General features: G+C 40.7%; 1 protein-coding gene across 30 annotated transcripts in view; it reads left to right on the top strand.

Moving 5' to 3' along the window:
* DLG2 (discs large MAGUK scaffold protein 2) overlaps positions 1–21033 on the top strand; it is a 983885-nt gene extending 962852 nt beyond the window's left edge. For all 30 annotated transcript variants that reach the window (XM_077174030.1, XM_077174027.1, XM_077174034.1 and 27 more), the window contains 6 exons: positions 6981–7031; positions 7790–7891; positions 8756–8928; positions 9616–9725; positions 15001–15092; positions 15831–21033. In XM_077174030.1, coding sequence (XP_077030145.1) covers positions 6981–7031; positions 7790–7891; positions 8756–8928; positions 9616–9725; positions 15001–15092; positions 15831–15937 — 635 coding nt within the window. In that variant the 3' untranslated portion in view covers positions 15938–21033. The remainder of the gene's footprint in view (positions 1–6980; positions 7032–7789; positions 7892–8755; positions 8929–9615; positions 9726–15000; positions 15093–15830) is intronic.
* Positions 21034–22482: the final 1449 nt, after the last annotated feature.

Genomic DNA, 22482 nt, shown 5'->3' with positions numbered 1-22482 from the left:
ATTTTCCCACACTTCACTGGTATTTCCAACAACTTCTGCCTGGTGGAGAAGATGCTGGCAGGGATTTCTTCTCTGCCCACAGGATATCTATGCCATTAAGAAGCAGAGGAAGCCCATCTTAGGTTATGCCAAATGAGGGAGGCTTTAAAATACAGAACCTGGTGCCCAAGGGCCCGATTTCATTTGCTAAGGATTCATTGGAGTGCGCTAACATGATATTTGAAGGCATGACCTTGACAAATTAGCAGCTGTGGTTCCCACATGGAAATTATTGTTTCCAATGGCCATGGTGGCACCTGAAGTCTAACCTGACTGTGTTCAATTTCCACCTGGCCATGGTACATCAGCATATCTCCTGTGGAGAATTAAAGTCCTCCCAAGTCCAGATGATTAGCCTTGGCAGAGGAAGGCAGCATGCAGTTACTGTTTCTGCTATTCTTGTTTGCCTCTGGGTAGCTGGGAATGGAGCTCAGCATCAGCCACTGCCACAGAACCAAGTTTGTATTAACTGCATTTCGACCCAGCCATGTTGCAGGGTTGTTTCTCAGTGTGATGTAGTGTCACATTGAGGAGAGTTTGTGTGTTCAAGGTGAGGCACTGCAAGTTATTTTGCAAGGACACCATGTCTGTTGACTTGGAAACTCATCTAGCCCTCAAACTATGCACTGGTGACATAGAGCATACTGGTGACACGCAGAGGAGAAAAAAAGTAAAGCTGGAAAATTAATGGGGAGCAAATAGAAAACCACTGAAGGAATCAAGGGGTTTTCATGGGGTTGTGATCCTGTCCCTGTGCCTCCTTTCTTTTCTGTTACCCCAGAAAATTAGCAGGAAGGAAAGGGTTGCCTGCCCCACTGCTTTCTGAGCTGTGGCAAGCTGGGGCAGAGTGGCTGGGTGAAAAGCTGCCTGGTGGAAAAGGATCTGGGGGTGCTGGCTGACAGCAGCTGAACATGAGCCAGCAGTGCCCAGGTGGCCAAGAAGGCCAATGGCATCCTGGCCTGGATCAGCACTGGTGTGGCCAGCAGGAGCAGGGCAGGGATTGTCCCCTGTACTGGGCACTGGTGAGGCCACACCTCAAATCCTGTGTTCTGTTCTGGGCCCCTCTCTGCAACAAAAAACACTGAGAGGCTGGGGTGCATCCAGAGAAGGCAAAGAGGAGCTGGGGAAGGGTCTGGAGCAGAAGTCTGTTGAGGAGCAGATGAAAAGTGGTTGTAGTGAGGTGGAGTTAGTTTCTTTTTCCAAGTGACAAGCAACAGAAAGAGGAAATGGCCTTGAGTTGCAGCAGGGAAGATTTAGATTAGAATTTCTCCACTGAAAATGTTATCAGGCATTGGAGCTGCCCATGGAGCAGGCTGCCTATGGACATGGTTAATTCACCATCCTAGAGGGATTTAAATGACATGCTCAGCGACATGGTTTAGTGTGACTTGGCAGAGTAGGACTTGTTTTTTCCAACCTAAATGATTCTATGCTTCCATGATTCTATGAAATCATCAATTCACACCTTGGCCAAAACAAAGAAAACAGGTGTGGGCAAGAAATGACTGGCAAATGCAGGGTGTTCTCCTGCAGACTTTCTCATATATCCCTATAAAAACAAGCCAGTTGGAGTCCAGAGTGAGGTGTTCTGCATTTTTTCTAGTGGGTCTCTGGCAATTGTTTTAACATATTTCTCTAACTTTTGCTTCTCATGATGACCATTTAGTGAAAAGTAGCTGGTGTCAAAACCTGTACTACTTGATCATTCCTAGAACCATTCCAAACCAGCAATATTGAAGGATTCTGAGAAATGTCCAGGCTGTGACCTGGACAGTGAGGAATAGGGTGGGGGTCACAAATCAACTGTGTTTTTTCTAGGAGATATTCTAATGTGTTCATTTTTTTTTTTAATGCATTTCTTAAAAATTTGAGTATTTAGCTAAGTACTGCTTATATCTGCAGGGTTAAAAACAGAAGCCAGATATTTTTTTGCTTCAAAAATATAATTGAAAGTCCTCCAATGTGGTCTGAAGAGAAAATTCTTTGACCACTTCTAAGCCACTAACAAGAAGTGGCAAAAAGTAAACCAGATTTCTTCTGCCAGTTTTTTAACTTGGTTTGTTATAAAAAATAGGGCTGGAACCAACAGTGGGATATTCTTTTTCCCAGCAGATAACCTTCAGCTCCATTAATTTCAGGGCAAACCACAGACACATCTGAGAGTAGAATGTAACACTGTATAAATAATAGTATTTTGGGGCCAGGAAAAAATGCTGGCTTGATCTTGAAGGGGATGAGTTGCTGCACAGCTGCTGCTGAATCACACAGCCACGCTCTTATGAAGTCTGTGTTGGTTTATTTGTTCCTGTTCTCAGCAGTAAAGCCAAGTTTGCAGAGTGGTGTATAAAGTCCTGGTCTAGAAAATTGTTCTTTCTTTGTGATAAGGACACACACAGCCAATTTTGACTTATCCCTGGACCAGTTAATCAAAACATGATTCAAAGTTTATTTTGAGCTCTGTAACTTAAAATGTTCTGATTTGTTTTTCAAATCAAGCTTGTAAGGACAGATTTTTTACCATGGACTCATCAGTTTTTATTTTGTGAGACATGATTTTCATAATGGGCATGAATTTCAAGTCTCTCTCCTGCATATGTGTTGTAACACTCATACACATAGTTCAGTAAAGGTTTTTACAGCTGTCATCAAAATTACACACACATTGTTGCATCTGTTTAGTCTAATTGCATAACTGGTTGTGATTGCACCACTTACCTAGAGAGGCAATACATAACTAAAAGTTAAAAATAAGGAAAAGTGATAGGAAAAAAACTTTTACCTTCTGTCAGCAAATCAGCAAGTCACTCTTCTAATGAGATTTGAAGATGCATAACAAGGTTAAAGGAGTCTTGATTATTACAATAGGTTATTGATTAATAAGGACACTTGCATTGGCTCCCAGAATTACTGTATTATTCAGGTATACTCAAACTGGCACAAGTATTGAAGTCTCATTTTATACCCACACAGCTGTATTGATCTTTGCCCATAGACAACTTTTGAGTCTTTGGTTCATGCTCAGACAACTGATGATCATTTTACATATTGGATTTCCATGCCTTCACAAATAAATTCCAAAAAATCCATCAATAAATTTCCAAAAATCATATGTTCACAAAAATAGAGCCCAGCAGAGGGATTTTGAACCAAATAGAGGCTAGGATATTGTCCAGTGTGGCCTGTGCAAAAGAAATTGATTTCACCAAGATCTTGCAAATACAGTTCAGATAATTCATACATTATCCCAATACCTAAATGGATGGTGGCAGTAAAATAAGCCTTCTTTGATTTTAAATCCACGTGAGCAACAAAATTAGACAAGAGCTTGAAAATTAAATTATTTGGCTCATCTACAAGAATTCCACGTGTGTATTGATGGTAACCACCACCAGTAGTCCAACCATTTAAATGAAACCAAAAATTCTCTTTGATTTTTTTAAAAATCATAAATAATTTCTAGCTGTCTTCATTAGTACTACTTTTTTTTTAATTTATCTACTTAGATGTCTTTTCAGATTTTTTCATTCACAGGCATTAATAGGATGCCAAAATCTACCGATTTCCACTGCATAGGTTGCTGGGTTAGGGAGGGTGTTTACATGGAGGCTGCCCCATGGCAGGTCACAGCAGCTCTCCCACCCCATTACCACACAATGGGTGCAGGTACACCAGACCTGTGGAAGCCCTGGATGCTCTGGAAAGGCAGTAGGAAATGGGGCCTTTTTATCAATTACATGAAAAATGCCTGATATCTAGCGGGTCTGCAATGAAACTGGGTTTGAGACTTTCACAGGCTCTCTGCCATCTAATCAAAAAGGAAAAACAGAGGCATCACACTAAGTCCATTTCAGAGCTACCCATCTGAAACCCTATAAAATCCCTTTAAAAGATTAAATTAAGACTCCTTATGAAATTTATCTGGCAGCACAGGATCTCGCTGCCCAGTTTATAGAGGTTATGAGTTACAACATACTCCAGGTTATTCTTCTATTCCCAAGCATGAGAAAACACCAAACCCAGAGCAAAGGGAAGCAGGGAGTGGTCCAGAGAAAGTGAAAGTTCTCCAATAATTTTACCCATAAGTGTATTACATTTAGGAAACTTTCCGCTCTTTTTTCTTCCATTCCCTTATTTTATTTAGTTTCTTCTCTTTTTGACTTGATGGGATTTTACTGAAGAACAGGGGAACATACCAAAATCCTACAGAAAGGTCTTTTTCTTTTTTTTCTCATTTTGTTTTATCTGTTAAATGTCACAAAGATTTTCCAGATCAATACAGCTAACCTGTGCTAATTAAGCTGTTAATGTGGGTGTTAAATGAGGCTTAGGCAAATGATAAGAGCCTGTGTCCTGATGGATTTCACACTGTGTCTTACACCTCAAAGCCATCACAAGGTTATAGCAACCTGAATATTGATTGACTCTAGAGCTCTTCATTACACTTAACGCTTTATGGACTACTTGCAGTACTGACCGAGTGGAGATCATTAAAGAGTACCATCTGCTATAGTTAACATGCAAAACAGCCTCTGAGGGCCTACAGGATTTTGTCTGGACAGTACATGGCAGGAGTTTATTCACTTAGAAATTTAAGCTTCCTTAGTCCTTTTTCCAGAAAAGAAAAATAGTGGAAATGGTGCAGCTTTTCCCCAGTCACACTCCCATGCTGAGTCTGGAACTGAGGGCTGAAGACCCTTACCTGAGGAAGATGTCTATCTTTAAGTTCTTGTGTATCACAGTCAGCCTCAAAGTTTCTCCATACTTACTGCTGCACTTTCTAATGGCTTAAACTTCAGCACAATTTTAGTGGGCTGGAGAAATTTTCTTTGCCTTCAATCTGGCCACAGATTCAAAAGACATCTGTAAAACAGGCTCATTTTTCTCCCTAGCCCATACCCTACAGAGAGTGTGGATATACCAAAAGCTTTAGCATGGGAACATGTCTGCCAGAGACTGGACAAAAAAGAAAGTAAAATCTGTGCTGGCTTATCAGTGTTGTTTATAAATCTGTGCCAAAGCCAAGTATTAGTCCACAGAAAGGAAAAAAAACAACAAAAAAAAAAGAACAATAGTTTCAGAGTTATTGTCTATTTGCCTCCAATTGCTATTGACACTGTCACTCCCATGAGATTCTGCTGTTTCACTGCAGATGTCTGCATCTGGCTTTGCTGCTTAAATGCTGTTAGGGGACAATGGAGATAAATTCAGGCTTCTGACTTTTTCTCTCCTCACAAAGTAGACAGGTAAAATAAGTCAGATGACTCATGTCTTAGAATAAGCACTTGCCTATTTGTAGGCAGCCATTGGCTCCAAAAGGTATCTAGGGACTAGCTTGACATAAGCACTCAAGCCTCAGGTTTCTGAAATTAGTGAAATGAAACTCCTGCTATGGATCTGTTTGCTATTGAAACAAATATCAAGTTTAAGATGGTATTTATACAAACAGGCTCCCCTCCATTTGCTTGGTATGTGATGGCTTCATTGCCCATCCTAAAACTGACTTTCTCAGGCTGTTGAAAAGTATAGCCTTGGCTCCTGTGGAGTAGAGGACAGACAGTGCAGGAGCATCCCAGTCCACCCTAGAAAGTGGATTTTTTCATGTCCAGAGAAATGAGATGTCCCAGTTCTATATCACCTCTAAAATTTACTGAGAACCTTAAGGGAAACCAATACATGTGATGCATAAAACCAAGTATAATAATAATTCTAGGTTTCCAACTTTGCAAAAAGCCAAAGAAAAGTGATTACAATATCAAACATTTGCAAACAGAAAAGAAAATCCCTTGTCCACACTCCTCATATGTTATGTGGCCTTATCTTCAAATGCTTTCTAATCTCTTCCTTTTATTAAAAATTAGGTTCTCTCCACTGCTGCTTCAGCATCATTGCTAGGCAGGAGTTAGTCCTGTCAGTTCCACCCATCTGTGGATCTTCTCAGAGACTAACCCTGAACTGAGCAAAAATAAAGTCATCATTTTAAAATTTGCTAATTTGTATTTAGAACCTGCCAGAGCTCTCATGTGGCACCAAGTATGTGACAGTGACCCAGAAAGAGAAATGAGCAGGAATTATTCATGCTTTAGGTGAGGAATCCTCCTCCCTCTCTTCTTTCACTCCCTTGGATGGGAGAATAGCAGTGCATCAGGACTGCACACCTGCACCCTGTAGTGCCACTTGTTTCTCATGGCAAATTTCTCTGCTTTAGTCCCCTAAATATCACCTTGAGGAAACAGCACTGTCCTGAAAGGGCATAGGGAGGACAAATCTATACAATACAATGCTGTGAGACCTTTGCTGAAGGAATTCAAAACCTGCCTAGACATGATCCTGTACAACCTCTTCTAGGTGCTTTAGCAGGGGGGGATTGGACTAGCTGATCTCCAGAAACTGAAAGTCCCTTTTAGCCCCAGCCATTCTGTGAGTCTGTGATTTGTGTTCAGGGAAAGGATAAGGATCAGAAAATAGCTCATAGCTAGATGTGAGGCTGTGAACACACTAGACTATGAAAGCTATGCACTGAAGGACAATCAACCAAAATATATATCTATTCTGTACATAAAAATTGTTCTGTTTAGGTAGCCTGTTGATTTACTCTGCAGCAACATGTAAGGGCCTTAACAATAGGAAAAGCATTGCATCTTAATTGCTGCACTATCCTTATAAACAGCCTGGTATCAAATGACAAATAAAGCTATGTTACCCATCAATAAAAAAGTCCAACTTCAGTAAATAGAATTGAAACATATGGAAGGGGAGGGTGGGGAAGAAAAAAACTGTGTCCATACCTGAAAGTTTTAATGGACTTGGAATGGTTCAGGTGAGAGGCTTATCAAGATAGAAGTGTTGAACCTGGTCTGTCTCTATGTGAAGCATTTTATCAAACTTAAGTACCTGACATGTTACTCATCAGCTTCAATCTCTTCTCTTTCTTCTCTCATCAGGAGGCCAAGAGGACTGCATCCTTTCTTATGAACCTGTCACAAGACAGGAAAGTAAGTTTCATCTCCTTTTCTATCACTCTTCCTTACGTGTTTCATTTCAGAGTTTGGGGGCCAGCAAAGCAGTAAGCCTTGCTCTGCCAATCCCAGATTCACTGTGGCTTCCTTTTCTTGGACACTCAGTCTATTTTCATATGAAAAAAACCCTGATGTTGTGGTATTCCTTGGAAGCCAGCACTTCTTAACATTCCCAGACTCTTCTTCCCAGTTCATTCTCATGGACTAGTACAGAAAATTAATCAGTCTACAAAATACTGATGTAGATTTTCTAGACTTATTGCAATATTGTCACATAGAAAGCCTTTATTATTTTGCTTCTCATTGTGATATGTGCCACTGTCCAGGGTAGACAAACATATGGAAAGGCAACCTAAAATGGGAGCACATCCATCTGGTTTAATGGAGGATGCACTCATATAACTTGAGGTGAAAAAAAGGCTACAGTATACCAAATTCCATGCCTCATGGAAGAGTCCATCTGCAAGCATTTGAGAGTGGCCTTGTTGAGTGATAGTAAATATATCTAATGCTTCTAAACAGTCATTTGACTTGTGCATGGACCATCACAGAGCTCTGCAGTGGTACTCATTCCATTCCCCTTTTTCATGTCAAGAAATAAAATATTCATCAATAAAATATGCACCTGACTTTTCCCTTCATATGTAGAGACACCAACTCTGGTTAGTGATATTTGGGTGCATTTATTTATTATTGTGGTAAGACCATCAAAATGTGATCCTTTTGTTTTTCAGTTAATTACACCAGGCCGGTTATTATTCTGGGTCCTATGAAAGATCGGATCAACGATGATTTGATATCTGAGTTTCCTGATAAGTTTGGCTCATGTGTACCACGTAAGTATGATTCTACTCCTAGTCCTGCAGCTGAGTGAATGCTGTCCCTTGGTGCCACACATTAAGTAAATTTCTACAAGAGCAGCATCCATGAATTATGCACAGTTGGGTTTCTCAAAAGTAATTTTTTCATCAGACAGAAAAGGCAAAAAGAACGAATAAATTTAAAACCATTTTTTAAAGGTTGTGAATGTCTGAGAAAAAAATTCTGAAAAGTTTGAAATTCTAGTAAAATGTAAAAGTTTCAACTCAATTGCACAGCATCCACCAATAAATATACACAATAATCTGTGATTTGTGTGAGATATAAACTGTTGAATCAGAAAGCAATGTTAGACCCTGAATTAAAGAGAGTATTTATATCTTGGACAATTAGAACTTGCTGTTTATTTGAGTGCCTAATTGCAGTTGTACTCCATTTTAAATGGTTGTCTCTGGCAATACACTAATTTAAAACTACTAGAGATGAGAACAGAATCAGGCTTATAAATAAGGCTAAATTGAGTTGCTGAGATCACAATTCATTTTATCACAGTAATAACATAACATTTAAAATATGAAATGCATTTTATATTTGAGATTTATGTGTGATTCTGCTGAAGAAAGTGGAATTCTGCTAAACCATGATTTTATTTTAGCCTGTATTGATTGGAGGTAAACATCAGAAGGTATTACTACAAAAAGACAGCTTTATTGGCATAGCTCCATTAAAAACAATATGTAGTAGCCAGAGATCTGCTCTCGGATGTGAAGTGCCCTCATGTAGAGCAGACCCAGCATTTTCCACTGAGCAAACCATGGCTGCATTTTTTGCACTAAATGTTTTTGCGGACTTCTTCATCTTCGGTCTTTTGTTTCATGCAGATACCACACGGCCAAAGCGTGACTATGAAGTGGATGGGAGAGATTATCATTTTGTCATTTCAAGAGAACAAATGGAAAAAGATATCCAAGAGCACAAATTTATAGAAGCTGGGCAGTACAATGATAATTTGTATGGAACTAGTGTCCAGTCTGTGAGATTTGTGGCAGAAAGGGTAGGTTGACAGTAGTTTTATTGCTGGTGCAACATGATCTGCTTTGTTTCCACATTGTGTCTCAGACATGATTCTCTGCCAAAAATATAAAATAGCTGCAAAATGGCATCCTAATATTTATAGGTTTTATAATGACTCCACTAGTGGAGTCTCCAACTTTGAATGACATCATCCTTGGCACTGTCTGTACTTGGATGTAGTGCTGTGGGTTCAGGGTTCTAACACAATGCCTCAAGTACTCCTCAAAACAGCCTCTACTCTCTGTGAGAGCAGATAAACTAAATCACTTTCACAGAGGCAAAAGAACAAACCACAGAAATATTAAATTATTTGCTTCAGGTGACACAGGGAGGCTTTGACGTAAACAAGAACTGAATTAATCACTTAGGATGGGGACATCCTATTGCTTTTATGAACTGATTTTCCTCATCTCATGAAAATCCTCCTGCCCCTGCAAATTTCACCCTAGTAAAAAATAAATCCCAAGTTTGTTCCCATATCACCAGTGCATATTTATACTGGCACCAAAGCAAAGGAAAGAACACAGCATAGTGGAACCTGTACCCTGGCCTACTCCTGCCCTAGTGTGCCAGTAATGGCCCCATTCCAGGGCAGTGTGTCATAGATTTGCTTCCTATCTTTAGCAAAGTCTGCAAAAATAAAAACATGCTCATCTGTTTCCAACAGGGCAAGCACTGTATACTTGATGTGTCAGGAAATGCTATCAAACGACTACAAGTTGCACAACTCTATCCCATTGCTATCTTCATTAAGCCCAAATCATGGGAGCCTCTGATGTGAGTATAAACTTCTTCAAGTATTTTATTATTTTCAGGTACAGCCTCAAGTGGCACCACACAGGTCTTGAGTCTACATTTGGCTTGTTCTCTAAAATTATTTATAATGAGATGAAGTAGGAAGAGTGCCTTTAAAACCTGTCATCCACTGTATCCTGCTATCTCAAGGAACAAGCCATAGCTTTGAACCTTTCAGACTGGCACACGTGGGATTCTGTGCTGGACCACGAAGGACTCCCTGCCAGTGCTTGGTGTACTTGCTCCAACCTGTGCAATGAGTTCACTGGGGACTCACTCACACAGCTTGGCTTGTCCCATGCATCCTCAGGTGCTCTTGGGGTTTACAGCCTGGCCAAGGGCACAAACCAGGGGTTAAACCTGTGTCAGACTTGAGGTGTGTTCCTCTTCACCAGCCCTTCATTTACCTGCAGGTCTGTAAGAGGATAGGCAAGGAGCCATGGGACTGGAGAAGGGCAAGCATAACACAAGAATGAAAGAGAAGGCACCAGCTCCATGCTGCCAAGGCTGTCTGAGGTGGCACATACTTTAAGGGATAAGAGCAAAACTCAATGTAAGATCAGTAAGATGAAATTCAGCACAGACAAAGGAGAGACAATGAAAGGCATGAGTACAAGCAGGGAATAATTTAGCCATAGCACTGCAGAAAAGCATCTGGCAGTTGAGGTGGATCACACAAGAAAACAAATGGATGGGTAATGTGGTTGCAAAAAAAAGAGCTTTCCACTGTGGGCTGTATTCATATCAGTGTTGTGTAAGGACACAATAGACTGCTATTTTGTTTTACTGCAGCCTCATCTAGAGTGCTGGCCTGATTCTGGGTTCTACCCTGCTGGCAGAGGAGGAGCAGGAATTATTTAGTGTCACAGAGAGAAGGCTGAGTAAGAAATATGGAATTGATATTTATCCAGAGTTAAAATTCAGGATAAAATATATGGTTATCAAGTTGTTTTCCATGGACACTTACAGTTATGCAAGAGCTATCAGCTTAATTTGCTGTGTTAGGAGTGAAATTTTGAACTCTGTGCCAGTTCTTCAATATTTTTACTGATGACATGGATGAGGGGATTGAGTCTCTCATCAGTAAATTTGCAGACTACAGTACGCTGGGACCGTCTGTCAATCTGTTGGAAGGAGGCTCTGCAGACAGACCTGGAATGGTTGGATGGATGGGCAGAGCCCAACAAAATGAAGTTTAATAAGTCCAAGTGCTGAGTCCTGCATTTTGGCCACAATAACCCCCTCCAGCGTTACAGGCTGGGGACAGTGTGGCTGGACAGTGCCCAGGCAGAAAGGGACCTGGGGGCACTGGTGACAGCCGGCTGAACATGAGCCAGCAGAGTGCCCTGGTGGCCAAGAAGGCCAAGGGCATCCTGGCCTGTGTCAGGAACAGTGTGGCCAGCAGGAGCAGGGAGGGCACCCTTCCCCTGTACCCAGCACCTTGAGTGCTGCGTCCAGTTCTGGGCCCTCAGTTTGGGAAGGACCTTGAGACACTCGAGCACATCCAGAGGAGGCAACGAGGCTGGGGAGGGGCTGGGAACACAAACCCTGTGAGGAATGACTGAGAGAGCTGGGGGTGTTTAGCCTGGAGAAAAGGAGGCTCAGGAGTGACCTTATCACTCTCTACAACTGCCTGAAAGGTGGCTGTAGCCAGGTGGGGTTGGTCTCTTTCTCCAGGCAGCAACTGACAGAATGAGAGGACACAGCCTCAAGTTGGGCCAAGGGATATATAGGTTGGATATTAGGAAAAAGTTTTTATGGAGAGAGTGATCAAGTACCGGAACTGTCTGACCAGGGAGGTGGTGGTGTCACCATTCCTGGATGTGTTTAGGACTGGATGTGGCACTTGGTGCCATGGATTATTTGAGGTGCTAGGGAATGGGTTGGACTCGATGATCTTGAAGGTCTCTTCCAACCGAGTGATTCCATCACTCTGTGATTCTGTGATTCCCCTCCCTCATTGCTCTGCAAATGCCAGGTAGTGCCATGGGTTTGTGTTTGACAGCTAAAACATTGGCACTCCTCCTTCTGTGACAGATGCGTGTCTAGTGATGGTAACAGTGTACCTGCAGCCACTGGTCATGGAGCTGGAGAATTCCAACATGACCCATCCCTGGAATATGCATTGTTCTAGGCCCTGCCTTTGGCAATGAGCTTGTTGTATGTCCAGCCACATTACAAGGAATGATGCACAATATCTGGTACTTGCACAGCACCATCCTGACTTCCTGATTTTTCTTCCAGACTACAATTCAATATTCTGATTTTGTCACTGTATAGAAGGGGAAGAGTAGTCTGATAGACTGCCTTCTGCACTGATTGTTTTAACAGAGATCTTAACATACAGTTTTCCCATTCACAAAACATTTCCATTATTTCTTTAATGCTGTCATTGCCTCTGGAGTGATTAAAAAAAAACCACAAAGTAAATAAAAGTGGCCCTTACTCTGAAAAAATACATCAGGCAGAACCAGAAATGTGGCAATAACATAAAGGCTTTGTTGATTTGATGTTAGAACAGCAAATCCTTGAATAGACTGAATGGTGTTATAAAGATGCAAAATATTATGACAATCATCCTGTTGTTGAACCAAAACAGTGCTAATACTTCACTTAGGACAATAAAACAAGTGGGCTGTTCAAGAAATGCCTGGACTTGGCACTCAGTGCTGTGATCTAGTTAACAAGGTGGTGATCAGTCAAAGGTTGGACTTGATGATCTTGGAGGTCTTTTTCAACTTAATGATTCTGTGATTCAGTCTTTTTTAGGTATTTAAGTACTGCAACACAAAAAAAAAATTAGAGCTTAATCTGTCATAACTATTACTCCTGCTCATACAAATTAGTTAAAAGCTACTTCAATAGCAAAGCCTAAACACAAAAGACAAAAAAATTTCTCATCACAAGATGCAGAGAAACAAAGACAAAAGCTTTATCTTTCATCAAAATTAGCACATAAAGTTGTAGTCTCTCATTTATGCATATGCTCATTTGCTCATTTATGGTCCCTTCACTGTTCTTACCTCCCCATTAGATGCCCTTCAGCCATCTGAAGGGGAGGTAAGAAGAGTGAAGGGATCATAAATCAAGTTTGCACCTGCACTTGAAAGAGCACATGGCCATTGCTGTAAACAAACTGCTCCTTCCTTCCTTCCTTCCTTCCTTCCTTCCTTCCTTCCTTCCTTCCTTCCTTCCTTCCTTCCTTCCTTCCTTCCTTCCTTCCTTCCTTCCTTCCTTCCTTCCTTCCTTCCTTCCTTCCTTCCTTCCTTCCTTCCTTCCTTCCTTCCTTCCTTCCTTCCTTCCTTCCTTCCTTCCTTCCTTCCTCCCTCCCTTCCTCCCTCCCTTCATTCCTCCCTCCCTCCCTCCATTCCTCTCTTCCCTCTCCTACATGACTCCATCTGGTTTACTCCCAGAGGCATGCTTTTTCATACCCTCCAATCAGCCTCTCTCTCTAGAGGAATGAGGACAGTGGTGAGATCATGGGAATGAGAAATGGAATAAGAAAGAACCTGCCTGGGTGAGCTCTTCACTGGGAGAGGAGGAAAGCCCTGGAAAATATGCACTATATTTTGAATTCACCACCTATGCAGGTCCCCAGCTAAGAAATAAGAAATAGAAGGGACTGCAGTATGACAGCACTTAAATTTCATCATAAAAAATGGACATCATGGTCCCCCCCCTTCTCCATCCTCTCTTCTAAGGGCACAGAATGGGCAGAGTCAGGAATACAACTAGCATGGTTTTATATCCCAGGCAAATCTACAACCTGAAAGTGTAAGGCAAATTTCTACGTGTTTCAAAGTACTTCTATTTTAAACACTTCTTTGTATTATCTTTTTTGCTGTTCAAAGATCTTGAGAAAGACTTCTCAAAAAATTTACCAGAAACAGATCTGAAAGGAAGAGGATGTTGTCAGCATTACAATATTGGTTAAGTGCCCATAAGATGAAAATGTTAAGTTTGCCTAAGAATTTGCAGTGGTATGTCCCACTACAAGACAGAGTTTTAGTTCAGTCACCCAAAGCAGCGGTATCGGATGTGAAGTCCACCTGATTAGATAGCAATCTTTCCAATAAATAGAATTAGCATTATTACAAATTTAGCAGAACAACACATGGATTATATTAAACCTTTTTATATACTCTAAAAATAACTGACATAAATTTTAAAATAAATCTTTCTTAGCCTTCATTTTATGAACCTGCCTTCTCCATGGCATTAGTACTTGCAAAGAGATTTTTCTAAGCATTTTTCCCAGGTATACAGTTACTTATATAGGTAGTCAGCTTTAAGTCATTTCTCAAAACTCCTTTTTGCATCCTGGACATCTCCCAGGATGTTTTTCAGAAGTCAAGTAGGTGTTAGCTGTAGCAAGTTCATACTGTTGTGCACTTCATAGAGCTTTCTTCTTTTCACACTATCATGTCCATAATTTCCGACATGCATCACCCACGGCATACTGTATACAGTCCATTACCACGTAATCATATGATTCAGTGCAAGGCATAAAATCAGATTTATGCTCTCCTAGTTGCCTCAGAAAATTTCTGTCATGTTTTAAGAAAAAAATTAATCTACGCTGCGAAAAAATGCTAGAACAAGCAAACTCTATTTAGACATCTACAAGCATGAGTATAAAGCAGTGAATGAGCATGTAATACCTGAGCATGCATGGGCAAGACAACTCATTTCCTAAAGTTATTAAATAGTGTTTCTGTTGAAACAGAAATGCTTCATCAAATAACAAAACTCTGAGGAAACCAGAATATTACCATCTGTCTTTTTTTTATATTTATTAGCACCCAATAAGTGGTCAGTACAACCTTATCCATCTGAGACCACCAGCTGAGTCTGGGAGACACAGAGGTTCCTGACAGAGCTTCAGGCAGGAGTGCTGAGTGCTCAGACTATGGGACATTCGGGATTCCAGACCAGTCTATGGACTCCTGATGTCTCAAGTCTATCTCAGTTAGCAGCTGCCAGACCTTGGCCTTGTATTTTGTTGAAATGTAGAGTAGTGAACCCAAGATAAAAATTTGGTGGAGAAAAGTGAAATGAGAAATAGTCTGAAGTAATTTTGTACTACATAGAATGAAATTAAATTGAAAATATTAAAGCTGTCCATGAGCTGTTGGAAGAATTTTACCATTTTATTGTTTTACCAATCTCAATCCATCTGTGATTCAGTTGAGCATGCCTTTTGAAAACCATTCTAGCAAGAATCTAAACTTTTTGATTACTTCCTCCATGTTTCTAGGGAAATGAATAAACGTCTTACAGAGGAGCAAGCAAAGAAAACCTATGATCGAGCAATTAAATTAGAACAAGAATTTGGAGAATATTTCACAGGTATGCTTTTATTAATACCATTTTTTTCCCCCAAGATCTAATCTTTGATTTCAAAACTACTAGATCAACCCTATCTTTGAGCTAGAGTACCTGCCAGTATAGTATGCCCAGAGCAAGGACTTCTGGCTTGAGAGTAGTGTTTCCTTGAAATTCAAGAGCAGCTGAGGCACTTGACTCCTCAAAAGTTTGATGTCCTGAAGGAGTATCCATGCAGAGGGAAATTAGGGGCAACCACTGTGCTTTGTGTTACGGTTACTTTACCTTCTGTCAGCTTGGGCCTGATCTTGTTAACCTCAGCAGCCAAGAGTTTTATATTATTATGTTATATTATAACCAGATATTATATATATTATTTTATATTATAACCGGATCCGAAAGGTTGCAAACCTGCTGCTGCTCACTGTTGAAGTAGGTTCTAAATTGAATGAAGTGTAAAGCTTGACCTCCGACAGTGGGAGGATCTCTTGTGCTGCCCTCCCAGGACAGAAGTGCTAGTTCTCTGAACTAACCTGGCTCAGTCTTCTCAGTATGAGCAGTGGGATGGGTCTCTGCCACAGGCAGGTGCCATTGATTTGGACTTAGTTGTCATCTGCAGGGGTATGACTTTTCCATAGATGTCTCAGTATGCCAGTATTGCTTCTCATTCCATGAGTATCTATGAGTATGCTGAAGATCTGCTGACACTGGATGCTGTATCTATCAATTAAAAGAAATATTGATATGTTTTCTCTACTGCAGCTATTGTCCAAGGAGATAGCTTAGAAGATATATATAATCAATGCAAACTTGTAATTGAAGAACAATCTGGGCCTTTCATCTGGATTCCTTCAAAGGAAAAATTATAAATTAGCCACTGCACCTCTGATTACGACGGGAGAATATTTAGAAGAAAACTATAATATACTATTTGGAGGCTTTCCTTTTTTTGTTGCATTTATGTTCTTTGCAGTCAATGTGAATTTTGATGAATGTACAACACAAAGTGTTTGAAGCCATGAAGGACACTGATGGGTCAAAGGGTAGGAACAAAAAGACTTCTACCATATAAAGCAAATCTGTTGCGTGCTCAGAGCACGAGTTGTAGGTATAAACTTTTGACGTGGAGACCCTCTGTCAAGGGGAGCTAAGCCACCTCCTGTGCCCACGCGGACATTTTGATCAATTTCAATGGCTGAGCTCAGTGTGTTGATTGCTTTAGAGAAGTTCCCAGCTCTTGAACCTCACAGAGGGCTTGATCCTGCAAGGCGCTCAGCACTTGACCCCAATTCCTACACATGAGTAGCCTGTTGACTTGGAGTCACCCGTGACCCTTCCCTATGCCGTTCAGTCCCACCAGTTCAGTAGGACTATTCCCGTGCTCAAAGCTAGGCACAGGCTTAAGCATTTTTGCTAGATCAGGGCCACACGCACCTTGCAAAATCAAGCTCAGAGTATTTGGTCCACTTCCTACTGTGGTCACTGTTGGGACACTCTGTGACCTGACTGGGAGGTGGGTCCTGTTCCAAGCTTGTCATTGCACATTTGTAGTTGGTACACCTCGACTTTGGTAACTATGCACATCTTTTGATTTCTGAAACCAAGTCAAACTTTTTTTTTCCCCCTTTGGAAGCACTATTTCATCAGGAACTGCCAACAATATGGTTTATTTTGATGGTGTTTAGGGGTGGGAGAGGATGGAAGCATTTCGCACCACACACATGTGCACTCAAACACATTCCCATGCAGACAGATACATGTATGAGGATTCACAGCACCTATGTTAACAAGGAGGGATACAACTGGGAAAAGCTTTAAAATTTTTGATTGTCTATTTTATCATTTATATTGATAGAAGGCACTTAAAGATGGAATAATTTATAAAAATAAAAATATATTGATGTATAGAAACTAATTTCTATAGGTAAAATGTTTTTGTGAAGATATTTTGTAAAGATTAATTAATTGAAAGATTAAATATTTACACCCTTGTGCGACTGTCAAATGTAAAGAGGACCATCAAGTTGCATTATAGCCCTTCCATAACAGATTCTCTATTATTAATGACAAGCAAGAAAATTCCTTAAAGAGTAGTTGTCATATTTTTTTTTCTTTCAATTTAATCCTCTCCCTTGCCTCTGTTTAATCATGATGAACTCCTGTGGAAAGATCTCTTGAACTCACTGCCCTGTAGGAATTTTCTGAACACAAAAGGATAATGTATTTTTGAGAGGGACAACTATTCAGAAGCAAAATGTCAGTGCTTAAACACAGCTAATAATTTCTCTCTTAGGAAGGAGGCACCCTTAATCCCCAAATGTTTTATGACTCTTCCTGTTTCCCTCAGGGAAATAACAAAAGCGTTTGATCTTTCCTCTCTTTGCAGGCAGGTCACCAACTAACTTGTATCTTCATTCATTTCACAGTCAACAAGGGTCTTAAAAGCAAAAACTGAGGCAATAGACATTTGTGAGGGATTTGGGGAAAGTCTGTGGAATTGCAGTCTGGGGTGTACAGAAGGGGAGAAGGAGGTATTTTTTTTCTCATTTCACATTGCCCTTCTTCTGTATAGTGATGCCATTCCTCACTGACTTAAAAGGGGACAACTGCAACAGATGCTATGACAGTAAAACTGAATTGCCTTTGCTGCTGCTGGACCATGTTCTCTACAAAACCCACACTCCTGCCTCTGCTGCACTGCAGGAGTGCATTGCTTATAGCTGGTGGCTACAGCAGCCCTAATGCTTACGGATGTCTTAAGGGCAAATGCTAAATAGACTCCTCTGGCCCTTGTCTGTCTGAAGCTTACACTTGTACGCCCTGTCCAGCTGACAGGGCTTCCCAGCACCTTCCGCGAACAGCGCGACGAGCTGGATGTTTGCAAAAGCCACCAGCAGTGACAGGGTTAAAAACACGGGCATTTTACTGGCTCTTGAGTGGGCCTCTCATGCTTACTGCCCAACCATAGTAACTCTGAGAAGTTCACACTTCTTTAACTATTTTTCCTGCCTGGTCAGCGCAGCTTTATAAACAGAGGTTTCAGTTAAGTCTCCAGAAGAGCTTTGTAACCAGAAGGGCTATAAAGTTTTGGGTTTTTTTTATTATTAATTAATGAATGCTTTGATTTTGGATAATTATGCAGAAGTCCACAGAGTGACCCCAGATCTTTGGAAGCCATGGATTTTTCCATGCTAGTAAAATACTATTGCCCCAGGTTGGGAAATAGCCCACCAGACCTGAAAAACCAAGTATCCTAAAGCAGGAACTTCATTCTAATTTTCAGCTCTGTTTTTAAGCAATCAATCACATCTGCTTCTTTGTTTCTTAGTTCAGCATGCAGCCTTTTATGGTACTATCCTACTAGTAACTGTTTTGCTTTGTCATGTGCTGTGCTTTACAGTGAACAGTAACACTACGGCTGAGTACAATCAATTTTTCCATCAGTCCTTGGTTACTGTAGTAACATTATTTATTTTTCCCTGTCTGTTGTTTGTGCTTCCATTTTAGAGTTGACATTGCACTTCTTCTTTTTTTTTTTTTTTAAATAAAACATATATTTAAAAACAAAACGTCAAGAGAATCAGTGAGAGGTCTTATTTCCCTTAGGACTTGTACTCCCATTTGTTTTGTGTGTTGATGTTTTGCGTTCCATGTCACAGCATCCTAAGAGCTGCAGTCCATTTTTGCATTGCAGCTGTTCAGATCATACTGGGTGGTAGTGGGAGGAGGAAGAAAAAGCATAAGACTCATGCAAAATTACATCTGGTGAAAAAGAAGTCCAAACTCACAACCCACAGCAATTGGCGCCTGACTCCATATTGGTGCTAACACAGCTTAGCATAATCAGATTCCTTTTCTGTCCGTGTTAAAGACTTGGGAGCGTCTAACCATGAGACCAATGCAAATGCTGGACCCTTTAGGAAAAGTGCCAGATCACACCCCTGGTGCTATATCTCATGTTCTGGCACAGTGTGTAGCACCATAGGGTCTAAGCAGAATCAAAATTATCACAGCTTTTTGTCCACCCATGAATGATCACAATTACATCTTGCTAGCTTTGTGCAGATGTGCAATATTACAAACTAATTCTTTTTCTTTGCCACAAACAAAAAAAATAAAAAATCTTCCACGCACTGACTCATTGAGAGCTTGCTAACAGGGCTCAGTGGAATGGCACTTCTTTACTGATCTTATGGTCTGACCATCGACCAGTGGAAGAGCCTCTTTCTTGCTTAATCCCCCTTCCTACAGAGGTACCCTGTCCATGCTAGCGCTTTGTAATTTCTTTGGTAGTAAAGGCTGTTTCTAGATCAATATTCTGTGATGTGATTGTGTTTGTAGCTAGCATGGTTTGATGCTCCGGTGTGGATAGGGTCCTAAGAACCACTCGGTGAAAGTCAAGGATAAGAAATCTCTCCATTGCACTGAAATTACAAATCCTCTTCCTGGAGAGCAGTGTGGTACTTGAGCTAATAACCACTACGAGCCAGCAACAGTGTCCTAGGTACACAACATCCACCTACCTATTTACATTAGTTTTCTATGGAGAAATTGTTGGCATTACACCTTCACTGTTACTCGCTCATCAGCACCCAGTCAAATTGTATTTTTGTTTTGGTTTTCTTATATTTTAGTTTTTGTTTTTCAAATTGTATCCCTGAGCAGAGGATTTAGTGAGTGAAAACACATGAGGATATGTGTAGGATATACATATATATATATATATCCTCCTGTGTTGAGGAAAAAGTATCAACCTCCTTTTTCAGATGCAGATTTAAAGCCATAATATCTGCCGTGTTCACAGAAAGTGGTCTTTTATCCTTCACAGCTTTTAATCTCAATATTTTCCCTCCTGAACATTTTGCCTGTCATGTTATGCATGTGGTTCACTGTGCAGCTGCATTCAAGCCCCTTCCTTGGTGGAATAAACTTTTTTCTTTCCCATTAAAAATCAGACATTTTGTCAATTGGTTCAGGAATAAGGATGAGGTTATTATGCTAAAAAAAGAAAGTTTCCATTCTAGGACACAAATCAGCATCAAAGATAACAACAGATAACATATAAAATCTGTCCAGCATATAGCTGGCCTAGATCCTCAGCTGGTGGAAATCACAGTTGCTCCTCTGATTTCAATGGAGTCCATCCCATTTATACCACCTGAAGTTAAACATCCACCCTCCTCATCACACTGATTTTTTTGCATCTTTGTAAAACACCAAGGCCACCTGATTAAACAGGTGGCTCAGCACTTTCCATCATTATTTACTGCTTATTTTACTGTAACACCCAGAGGGCCAAGTCATGGACCAAGATCCTTTTGAGGCCAGTGCTGTGAAATTGCTAACAAGAAGACCCCAAGGGCCAAATGGATTTGCAGAAGGCTTCAGCTGCACTGACATCTCACCAAGAGCTATAGGAACTACCACTTCATTGGCCCTTTCTGAGACCCTGCCTTTAAGGTGAAAAGCACGAGAGGCGATCCATCATCTCTCACACCACATTAGCAGCTTACACCTTCTGGCCCTACAGCACAGGCAACTTGCCCTGATGTAAAACAGCATTTCTGGGCTTGGGAGCCAGCATCCTAGGCAAGATCTTTGGTGCAGGGGGGAAAAGCATAAAAAAAAAGGAAAAACAAAAAGGGCAACACTGTTGGCTCTTAGTGGGATAGCCTTTTAATTTCTGGTTTTGTGCTCCTAAATTTGAATTGGCCAGTTTGAATTTCTGAGTGCAGCAGCCTGTATGCACCAAGCTGCTCCCTCCAGCACAATGTTTGGCGTGTGTCTCTTTAGCAGGATGTTTCTCAGTCCAGCTGTAGTGTGGGGTACTCAGAATCTGAACTGGAGTTTACAAAACACCCTGTCCAGCTTACACTCCTGTTATGTGTAAATACTCTGCGCATCCATTCCATTTGTGTAAAGAATAAAGCACACACAATTATAAAAATTAAGCTGTATATTTCATGCTAGCTGTGTCCTTGCTTATTTATTCCAGTCCAAGCTCTCAGCTGTGGTTGAGTTGTAAATGCTTGATAGAGTGTTTATAAATATGTCATGAATTTTATTATAAAATATTAATATTAAAGCATTTTTACACTTTATAGCAAATTGCTTCTTCACAAGGCATAATTTGTCTTTTTTCCTTGGAGCAGAATAGTAAAAGAGAAATATGCTTTTATTTTGTCTTGAGATATTACATCTATCAAACAAGACTGACACAAGTCTGGAATTAGGAGGATGGTTTCACAAATGACTAAGAATAAGACACCTTTTTCCTTCTTGCCCTTTTTATTTCCTTTTTACTTCACATTGATGTGGAAGTTGCCACCAAGAAGATTACTTCTGGTGAAGTACAGCCACTTTCTCCCTACCACAGTTCTGCTGTGAGTTCAGAATCATCAGCATCTTGATGAATCATTACCAGAATATTTTTTATAATTAAATAATCATTCCATGTTTATGACACTGCTGCACAGCCATGGGGAAAAGGACTGTAATAATTGCATTATAACTGCTTCTAAGCAGCTTAGTGGAGCATAAACTCCTGCTATGGGATCCCAACAGCTCAAGAACCTTGGGGTTTGTCCATTCCAGGAATATCTTTGCAGATGGTTTGTGGGCTCCAGGGAGGCCATGTGAACACTGTCAGTCCCTAGCAGAGGCAGTAACAGTATGGGGACACTGCTTTTGACACAGACAGTACTATCTGCAGTCTGCAGAGGACCACAGAGCCTCCATATGGCTCTGGGAGCCACAACTGAGACTACAGGGAAAAAAGTCTGTCCACAGGGTTTTACATGTATAATCACAGGGATGGTTAATCATCTAAACATTCATTGTGATGTTTTAGATTTCTCCAGCAGATTCAAAAGAGGGAGAGAATCCAAACAATTGACATTGAGCAGGATCTCTTATTAAAGTACTTTCTTCTTCATTCTCTCTCTAGGTCAACCTGAGCCAATTCCCCAGACTATATTCCACAGAAACAAGAGAAACTTAGAAAACAATCTTTATAAAGTGGATTGGAGACAGAAAGTACTTAAAATTGTAGAATGCTAGATATGTTGTGATGATCATTTCAGACAGTGGTGGCAAACTTTGCCAGCCTTTTGCCTTGGCCAGGCATAGAGTATGTCCCTAATGGTCACATTTTCTCATTTGTCCCACTGCCTTTTAATGGTTCCTTCACACAGACAGCCAAGTATCTGGACTCAGTTGTCCATTCACAACCTGTGGTTTGAAAGACACTACCTCCCAGTTTGGACAATTATCTGGGACCAAAGCTACAAGGTAGGTGAGCAGTACTTCTGCTGTACAGATACCTCCAAGTGCCAAATCCATCTTAAGGAAGTCACTTCACTGTGATTTTCAGAAGAATTTAGGTGTCTGTCTAGCATAAGCAAGTTATTCATTT

Source organism: Agelaius phoeniceus, chromosome 2 (genome assembly GCF_051311805.1).
Source record: "Agelaius phoeniceus isolate bAgePho1 chromosome 2, bAgePho1.hap1, whole genome shotgun sequence".
Taxonomy (NCBI): Eukaryota; Metazoa; Chordata; class Aves; order Passeriformes; family Icteridae; genus Agelaius; species Agelaius phoeniceus.
Note: the sequence above shows the minus strand (reverse complement) of the source record. Positions and strands in the feature narration are given on the sequence as shown.